The following is a 10,332-nucleotide window of genomic DNA, read 5'->3' on the forward strand; positions in this document are numbered from 1 at the left end:
AGGAGGAGGAGGAAGAAGAGGAGGAAGAAGAAGGAGGAGGAGGAGGAGGAAGAAGAAGAGGAGGAGGAGAAAGAGGAGGAAGAAGAAGAGGAGGAGGAGAAAGAGGAGGAGGAGAAGAAAGGAGGAAGAAGAGGAGGAGGAGGAGGAGAAGAAGAGGAGGAGGAAAAAGAGGAGGAAGAAGAAGAGGAGGAGGAGGAGCCTACAGGAGCAGCTCCTCCTTCTCCTCTTCCTCTCAGTGACACAGCGGCGGAGGATCGAGCCGCACCTTTTTCTTCTCTCAGCTCAGATCACTCCGCTCAGGTAACAACCCGCCCAAAGTAGACCGGAAGCAGGTGACGGAGTCTCCAGCACCGAGGAGGTCGAACGGAGCGAGAAAGGAACCGGAGGAACCGGAGGAATGGAGTCCCGACAGAACCGGAGCCGATAAACCCTCTTCGTTCTGATCCACCTGGACGGTCTTCAGGTCTGTTAGTTCTCGAACCAGGACCCGGACCGACTGGAGAAACCTTCACGGACCAAAGTAAAGGTGAGTTGATATTGTTCTTTAGTGTAACAGTGAGTGAACCGTCTCTGTAGTCCGGTCCTCCTCTAGACCCGGTCCTCCTCTAGACCCGGTCCGTCTCCAGTCCACATGAGACGTCTGAAGTTCAAAGTGTGTGTCGTGTTGCTCAGGTGTGGTGAGTGCGTTCGTTACCTGTGCTACCTGATGTCCTCCGATGACTCCTCGTCATTGAGGAGGTCACCGTGTTCACTGCTGAGTACTTTAAATACTACTTCATGTTTAACGCGTAGAAATACACACAATACACTCGCCTTACTGTGGTAATACACACATTAAAGAGATGATATCTGTGAAAACATTTCAGATTTTCAATCTACGTTTTTTGGCCTTTTGTGCTTTTAATCAACAAATCGATGAATTCTTAAATTATAGATTATTATGAATCTTCATCATCTTCATCTTCATCATCAGAGCTCAGGTTTGTTTGATTTAAATCAGTTTTAGACTCTTTGTTCACTTTAATAGTTCTGACTCTTTAGTTTCATGAAATGTGTTTCTCTTCTTGTAGAAAATATAAAATATAGAAAAAGTTTTTGTGAATCTGACCAAGGTCTACATATATATATATATATATATATATATATATATATATATATATATATATATATATATATATATATATATATATATATATCTCTCTCTTATAAACACATATATCTTATAAACACATATATCTTATAAACACATCTTATAATTATATGTCTTATAAACATATATATCTCATAAAACATATACGTATATTATAAACACATATCTTATAAACATATATGTATCTCATAAAACATATATTATAAACACATCTTATAATTATATATCTTATAAACATATATCTTATAAAACAAATGTTTTGAAAACAATGGAATGATTGATTTTTAAGAACTTTTGTTACTTTGTATCCGTCTGAATATGAATTATAATAAAACTCCAGATCAACGTTTTCTTATCATAAAGTGACGCTCAGCAGAAACTCCTCGTTCACCTGTGAGTCACTTTCGGTCTACGGATGAATAATCATCTTTAATATCATTTACTACTTGTTATCAACAAGCTTCTTCTTCTCTGGTGTTTGACGGATCGTTGACTTTTTGTTGTTTTTTTGGGTTCTGGTGTGAACGGAGATATTTTGTAATGTAGAGGAAAATATCATCATCTCATGTATTAGCTCATTAACAACAACAACAACGCTTGCTTCCAGGTCTCTACTGAGCATGTGCAGAAGGAGCTCGACGAGGGCGACGCCTCCTTTGTTCTCGGAGAGCTGCACGTTCTCAGTAGCGACCGGACTTTAGCCTGAGCTAGCAGCACAAACGTAGCTCAGATATCAGAAGATGTTCCAGGAAGTAAAACAAACGGCACAGGAGCGTCTCTACGATCAGAACATATGTGTTTATGTTACGGTTATCTGAGGTCCAGAGTGAAGCACTGAAGTGTCTCTATCTAGTATTCATAACGTGTGGAGACGTGTTCTGGTTCCTTCACTTCATCATGACGTCATCTCCGACGATCGAGAACAATCCAAACTAACGTCTACAAAGACCCAACGAGTCCTCTCTGATGCTCCACTGACACACTTCAACAGATCCTCACGCAGAACGACGGGTTCCCCGTCAGAACCAAATGTAAAGAACCGTTCTCAAGAAGTCAGCCGACGAGATGACTGAGAGAACACGGTGTCGTTCCTCTCCTTCACCTCATGGATCTATACGCTTCTTCTGTATATTAACGAATATGAATATAAATGAGTTCTGATGAGAAGCTGCAGCTCTGTGGTTCTATCGGTTGTAACGGTTCTGAGGTGTAACAGGAACCAGTGACTGGTGGCCCGGTTCCTTTAGCGCTGCTTTGGTCTCACCGGCTCAGAGGAACATCTTGGTCTGTGACGTCGTCGGTAGTTTCCAGCTCTGACTTTCTGCTTCTTTGGTGGTTTTCACTTCCTGTTCACAGCTGCAGCGCGAGAGTCTGCTTCTATTATATATATTATATATTACATAAGATATATATGTGTGTGTGTGTGTGTGTTATGAATGTTATTTCATTTAAATCACAACTCGCATTAAAGATGGTTTCATATTGTATTTCAAACATTCTTCATAGATATCAGATATGTATACCTGTTTATTATATATTTATCTCTATAAAGCTTCTAAAACCTGTTTTCATGTTTCAGTTCAATACGTGACAAATTATTAATGTACATGAGGACTCACTTCCTCTCTGCTCACCTCACACACACACACACACACACACACACACACACACACACACACACACACACACACACACACACATCTACACACACTTACACACCTACACACACACCTACACACACACCTACACACACACCTACACACCTACACACACATCTACACACACACCTACACACACATACCTACACACACACACTCACACCTACACACTCACACACCTACACACACACATCTACACACACACCTACACACACACACACCTACACACACACACACCTACACACACACACACTCACACCTACACACTCACACCTACACACTCACACATCTACACTCACACACATCTACACACACATTTATTATTATTTATTGTGATTAATTCTTAGTATTATTGTTACTTTCCTTATTATTATTGTTATTACTATATTGTTCATTTTATTAATAATATTTATATAGTATTTTTATTATTAGCACCATTATTATAATTTTGTTATAATAATTATAATTTATTATTATAAATGTTATAAAATCAATGTATTGTTTTTGTTAACTATTATTATTTGTAATGATATTTAAATTCTATCATAATAATATATAATTATGGTGATTATTAATAATACAAATATATGGTATAATTATTATTATCACTTCCTGTACGCTGCAGTCTTCTTCTTCCTCCTCTGGTTGGTTGTTTCCTTTCCTCAGACCTTCCCTCAGACCTTCCCTCACTGTCTCCACATTCTTCTGTTGGTGGTTTTGGTCTCAGTGAGGCCTCCTCCCTCGTGTGTGTGTGTGTGTGTGTGTGTGTGTGTGTGTGTGTGTGTGTGTGTGTGTGTGTGTGTGTGTGTGTGTGTGTGTGTGTGTGTGTGTGTATTGAGTTACATAGCTGATTGTGTAATAGTGAGGTGTGTCTCTTCTGTTTCCATTGAACGCGTCATTGTGCTGTTTCTCTGTGTGAGGGAGCGGCGTGTCCCTGAACGCACCGCGGCGGTTGAAGCCTGAGCTCACGGTTCAGGTCCTGTTGAGGCGTGTCCCTGAACGCACCGACATGTTTCTTATACATGATACGCTGATATGTCCTCTGACAATAATCGTACTTATCAAATAACACAAGGTTAACATGAGGAATGATACAAACTTCAGAGTTGTTTTTATTTGAATCGTTGATGGTTCAGACCTCAGCATGTTGAAATGGTCTTTGGGACGTTGGTGGTCTGGATCCTTGTAGACCGGCTAACAAAACGACTACAACGATCCGTATCGATCATCCACGATCTCAACGGAACCTGGTCGTGGATCTCTGGAAGTTCCCTTTTGATCGGACCCGTTGATGATCCGGTAAACGTGTTCATTGATCTGATGACTGACGCTCCATGTTTCCACAGATTGAAGATCCAGACTGATCTCCGGATCCCTCCGATGGCGTGCCGATCTCCTCCCCCCCACAGAGGGTGAGTCCGAATGGCGTCCTAGACCGTCTCCTTCTACTTCCCGTCTGCAGCGCCGCTCTGATCCTCGACATGGACACGGATACCGACGACACCGTGGGATGCTACTTAAACCAGACCATCAAGTTCTTCTACGAGAAGAGCGGCAAGAACATCAGCGTCTCGTGGCGCAACCGCGACTACGTGATCGTCACTCTGGGCATGACGGTCTGCTTCATCGTCATCTTCTCCAACCTCCTGGTCATCGCCGCCATTTTGAAGAACCGACGCTTCCACTTCCCCATCTACTACCTGCTGGGTAACCTGGCCGTGGCCGACCTCTTATCAGGTACGACGCTTTCACTACATGTGGTGCTCCACGTGAGGTCCGGATAGACCCGGGACCTTTAGATCAGGATTAGGAAGGGAGCTGAGCTCTCCTCCTCCCTCCGGAGCTCCGTGTCTGGGTCTGTCCTCGGTGGACCGGTCTCCGCTGGAGGATGTGGGTCTGTCCACGGTGGACCGGTCTCTACTGGAGGATCTGGGTCTGTCCACGGTGGACCGGTGTCTGCTGGAGTCTGAGCTGAAGGAGTTTCTGGTGAACCTGCATGAGTTCATCTGGTTTCACCAGAATCCGACCAGGTGGCTCCGATGACATCATCAAGAATAACTCTATAGAAACAGACCATCTTCTCTCTGATGGTCTCTGTACTGATGGAGGTCTGATAGAGGACCAGGACTACACTGAGACCGGTTCATATAGAGGATCAGGACTACACTGAGACTGGTTCATATAGAGGATCAGGACTACACTGAGACTGGTTCATATAGAGGATCAGGACTACACTGAGACTGGTTCATATAGAGGATCAGGACTGGACTGAGACTGGTTCATATAGAGGATCAGGACTAGACTGAGACTGGTTCAGGACCAGATAATAGTTATTTAAATGACTAAACGATGTAAAGTTGTAGAACCTGTCGGAGGTTTTCATAGAACGGACTGATACGTTTTATATCCATGTCAACACACACACACACACACACACACACACACACACACACACACACACACACACACACACACACACACACACACAGGGTGAGTCATGTAGCGTCACATCTGGACAACAGATGTGATCGACCGGTTGTTTTTTTTAATGGAGATGTTGAGAAACAGTGACGGTAAATAAATCTATGATGTGTCATGAAGGCATCATGTGACCTTCTGAGGGCAAGAAGTCAAACATCATAATTCATCTCTAACATCTATTTTATAGTAACGTGAAAACATCTCCTTCAAACTACTGGATCTATTCAAGTTCATCACCAGAACTACATTTTACAGATTACATGTGAACACATCAGGATGACAGTAGGCTCGTTCCAGATGAACTGCTCCTCGCTTGGAAAGCAGACGAGAGCAGGGGGGGGGGGGGGGGTGTGTGACACAAAACTGCGTTCAAGTCGGACCGTTTCCAGCCGCCTTCTTCTTCTTTTGTTTTTTCATGGAGGTTGGTAAACAGCTTTCGGGTGCATTACCTCCACCACTGATCTGGAGTGTGGACTAAGGACTCTAATACGACAACCGAACGAAAATAAATACATATACATATATACACACATACATGTACCTATATGATTTCCAAATACAGTCTGTGCTGTCGATGGATGTCACATTCTCATTGTTAGACCACAATGCAACAGTCCCACAGCCTATTATACCAGGAAACAATTCTACCATCATTGTTAATGGATGGACACATTCAGTGCTCTGACTGAAACAATGTTGACCTCAGGTTGGATGTAGGCTTTCTCAATAAATATATTGATTTACAGATGCTAAATAAATCACCTCATATTATTATTATTATTATTATTATCAGCCACATCATTGCACAAAATGAGACTGTTGGCCAACAATCTAGAAAATTAGGATTTTCTACAAAACGTGTTTGTTGTCAAATCTAAGAGTCAATCAGCTCTTTGATCCGAAAACAGCCAGAAGTTTCCCATCATGCCCTGGGGTCATGCAGTCGGTGGGGAGCAACTCCGCAGTGCCTGGCTCTGAAATCTGCGGCCGCCTCGCTCTCGTGAGGTTATCATTGCCCACGTGTTCATGACGTCACAGCAAGTCGGACGCAAATCTACCCAGCATGCATTGTGCGCCGATCGCCGGTGATTGATTCTGTGCACGCCTGGCTTATGTCGAACAAACCTGTTATAATGTACCTTCAGCCAGTACTCCTGTTCACTGAGCAGAGCCTGAAGGCATCATGATGTAACTGAAGTGAACCTCCGTTGATTAGCCGTTAGCGGTGCTGCTAACGTTACTAGCTCTCCTCTTGATTAGTTGTTAACAATGAAACATGATCAGAGATCAGAGACTAGAACCACATGTTCTACTGAGTACTGGAGGAGAACCATCGTCAGGAGAACTTTATTTACACTGTGATGGTTAACAATAAAACTTTATTTACACTGTGATGTTAACGTTAAAACTTTATTTACACTGTGATGGTTAACGATAAAACTTTATTTACATTGTGATGGTTAACGTTAAAACTTTATTTACACTGTGATGGTTAACAATAAAACTTTATTTACACTGTGATGGTTAATGATAAAACTTTATTTACACTGGTGGTTAACGATAAAACTTTATTTACACTGTGGTGGTTAACGTTAAAACTTTATTTACACTGTGATGGTTAACAATAAAACTTTATTTACACTGTGATGGTTAACGTTAAACTTTATTTACACTGTGACGGTTAACGATAGTGATGCCGTGTTTGTTTCCTCCTGCAGGTGTCTCCTACCTTCACCTGATGTTCCACACCGGTCCCTGGACCATCAAGCTGTCCAAGACCCAGTGGTTTGTGCGTCAGGGTCTGATCGACACCAGCCTGACGGCCTCCGTCCTCAACCTGCTGGCGGTGGCCGTGGAGCGCCACCAGACCATCTTCAACATGCAGCTGCACAGCAAGATGAGCACCCGGCGCGTCTTCATCATCATGATCTTCATCTGGGTGGTGGCCATCCTAATGGGTCTGGTGCCCACCATGGGCTGGCACTGCCTGTGCGACCTGGACAACTGCTCCACCATGGCGCCGCTGTACAGCCGCAGCTACCTGGTGTTCTGGGGGGTCCTCAACCTGCTGACCTTCTCCATCATGGTGGCCGTCTACACGCGCATCTTCCTCTACGTCAGACACAAGAGCAAGCAGATGTCTCAGCACACGAGTCAGATGAGGTACAAAGAGACGGTGTTCAACCTGATGAAGACCGTCTCCATGATCCTGGGTGAGGAGAAGGAGACACACACACACACACACACACACACACACACACACACACCCCTACACACACTCCTCTCTGAGCGTGTCTGTGCTTGTTAACACACCCACACACTCTTTTATTATTCATTTGAATTCCTCAGGTGTGTTTTTCTTTCTGCCGTTGAGTCAGAGTAATGACACCCTGAGCTGTTCTGACAGGAAGCAGCCTGTGAGCTCCTGACACGCTTTAGATGGATGTGTGAGGGTTAAACTGTGTTTGGATGTAGCTGAAGAGTGTGTGTGTGTGCGTGCGTGCGTGCGTGCGTGCGTGCGTGTGTGTGTGTGTGTGAGCATTCCATTGTGAGTGTTGTGATAATGAAACGTGATCGTACAGACTTCACATTCTTCAGCTCTGTTCTAACGTCATCACAAGTTCTCTCTCTGCTGCCCCCTACAGGACGGAACTGGTTCTAGACTAGTAAAGATCCGTTGGTAATAATAGTTTGAGACCCCTGATTTATAAAGAGGAAACATGACTGCTGTGTTCAATGTAATGGTGTCACTCACTCACTCACTCACTCACTCACTCACCTGGCTAACCCCCCCCCCCCCCCCCCCCCCCCCCCCCAAGGCTGCTTCGTGCTCTGCTGGACCCCCGGTCTGGTGATTCTGCTGCTGGACGGTCTGGGCTGTGACAGCTGCAACGTGCTGAAGTTTGAGAAGTACTTCCTGGTTCTGGCCGAGTGCAACTCCTTCGTGAACCCGATCATCTACTCCTTCAGGGACAAGGACATGAGGAGGACCTTCAAGGAGATCCTGTGCTACGTGTGCCGGCGGCGGCGCGGAGACCAGAGCAGCTCAGGGGTTCACTTTAACACCAACATGGAGCAAGAGGTACTGAGCGACAGCACGGGGGGGGGGCGTGGCCAATAATGAAAGGAGCTACTCATCTCGGTCCTCTTATTATTCATAAGAGTTATTATTCATTGGAGAATAGAATAGTTGTTCTGTTGTTTCGTGGGTCTCTCACAGCGACCCTTTCACAATAAAAGCTCAGTGACTGCAGTTGCATCCTGATGGTGGTTCCTGTAACGTATTGATCCTCACAGAGCTGATTGGTTGAGACATGGTGGTGGTTATGACTTTCTCCTTTTAAAGATACAGTATGCACACACACACACACACACACACACACACACACACACACACACACACCTACACACACACACACACACACACACACACACGCACACACGTTGTCGTTGACATGAGAGACAGAGAGATGTTCTTTTTTATTAATCCTTTGTTTTTGTACCAACGTTGTGAAATGAATAAATTCATAAAAGTGAGATCATCTGCTCCGTCTTCGTCTTTGTGTCCATCAGACCTTCGTCTCCTCTTCGTGCCGCTCTGATCCCGACTAACACATTTCTCTGCTTCCTCTCTCCACTTCCTGTTTCCTCCTGTCTTATCCTCCGTCCTCATGTCTTCTGGTGTCTCCTGGTGTCCCTCGTGTCTTCTGGTGTCCCTTGTGTCTTCTGGTGTCCCTCGTGTCTTCTGGTGTCCCTTGTGTCTCTGGTGTCCCTTGTGTCTTCTGGTGTTCCTCATGTCCCTGGTGCCCCTCCGGTTCGTCCTCTGTCCTCACCTTCTCGTCCGTCTCTCCCCCTCTCTTGTCTGTAGAACTTTAAGTCTCGGGCCGCCGAGCCAACAGACAGGACCAACGGGACGCTTCTCATCCGCAGCGGCTCGGAGGACGTCACCCGCCTCAGAGACCTGACGGGGACTCGAACCACCGGAGACATGAAGACTCACTGAGAGACGGACGTGTCCTAAACTCTTTAGTCTTTTAAGACAAACTGTGCTTTGAGAACTTCTAGTGATTTAAAGACACCGAGGGACAGCAGGAATAAGACCTAGTCTCAGAGTCTGTCTCGTGGTCTCGATAGACTTGTGTGTTTGAGACCAAAGCAGTCTGACGGCTCTCGTTTGTGGGTCTGTGTGTCTCCGTTATTTTGTCCGGGGTCCAGGAGGATCCAGGTCCAGACCCTTCTTGTGGACTCTGAAGGACTGAGATCAGTGTCTTTATGAATGTTATTTGATTCACGAGTGAACTGTTGTTTATGAATGCTTTATTACGTTCATAGAGCATTCATTAGTTCATTAGATGATGAAGTGGTTATGATGCTGTTGAACACGCTGATCACATCCTCTTTGTTCCCAGCATGCAACAGAAGCTGCGTGGGTTTTTATTTTTATTTTATGAAACGCTTGTTGACGTCTCTCAGCTGATGGTGATGTAAAGCTTTATTGGTGATTGTAGCGCATTGAAAGCAGCATCACTGGTATTGATATAATTAATATTATCAATATTAATATCAGGATGTTCATGTAACGCCTCGTTTCCTTCATGATGATCTGCATTCAGAGACTCAGACCACATTAAAACTCTTAGAAGCTCTGTCTCATGTGGTTCCATCACTGATGGAGAGAAGACGTCCTCCTCTCCTCTCCTCAGCTCCTCCCTCCTCCTCATAAGCTCCTCCCTCATACTAAGCCCCTCCCTACTTCTCATAAGCTCCTCCTCCGTTGGAGACCTTCTGGGAACTCGTCTCCCTCTTCAGGTTCAGTTTGATTAAGACTTTATTCTCATTAAATTAAGATTTTATTCTCATTAAATTAAGACTTTATTCTCATTAAATTAAGATTTTATTCTCATTAAATTAAGACTTTATTTTCTTTGAATTAAGATTTTATTCTCATTAAATTAAGACTTTATTCTCTTTAAATTAAGATTTTATTCTCATTAAATTAAGATTTTATTCTCATTAAATTTAAATTTTATTCTCATTAAATTA

At 44.1% G+C, this 10,332-nt stretch overlaps 1 protein-coding gene across 1 annotated transcript; it reads left to right on the forward strand.

The window, feature by feature from the left end:
• Positions 1 to 249: 249 nt before the first annotated feature.
• On the forward strand, positions 250 to 9,935 carry lpar2b (lysophosphatidic acid receptor 2b). The gene is made up of 5 exons (XM_068702702.1): positions 250 to 526; positions 4,155 to 4,545; positions 7,008 to 7,502; positions 8,109 to 8,371; positions 9,158 to 9,935. Exons 2-5 carry the CDS (start codon positions 4,290 to 4,292, stop codon positions 9,290 to 9,292), a joined length of 1,149 nt encoding a protein of 382 aa, XP_068558803.1. The 5' UTR covers positions 250 to 526; positions 4,155 to 4,289; the 3' UTR covers positions 9,293 to 9,935.
• Positions 9,936 to 10,332: the final 397 nt, after the last annotated feature.

This window comes from Cebidichthys violaceus, unplaced genomic scaffold, assembly GCF_023349555.1.
Source record: "Cebidichthys violaceus isolate CVI_PGR_0920_01 unplaced genomic scaffold, fCebVio1.0.p SCAF_88, whole genome shotgun sequence".
Classification (NCBI taxonomy): domain Eukaryota; kingdom Metazoa; phylum Chordata; class Actinopteri; order Perciformes; family Stichaeidae; genus Cebidichthys; species Cebidichthys violaceus.

Coding starts and splice junctions, on each gene's coding strand:
- lpar2b (XM_068702702.1), top strand. CDS start 4,290: ATGGACACGGATACCGACGACACCGTGGGATGCTACTTAAACCAGACC. Junction 4,546..7,007: donor CGTGGCCGACCTCTTATCAG/GTACGACGCTTT, acceptor TTCCTCCTGCAG/GTGTCTCCTACCTTCACCTG. Junction 7,503..8,108: donor GACCGTCTCCATGATCCTGG/GTGAGGAGAAGG, acceptor CCCCCCCCCAAG/GCTGCTTCGTGCTCTGCTGG.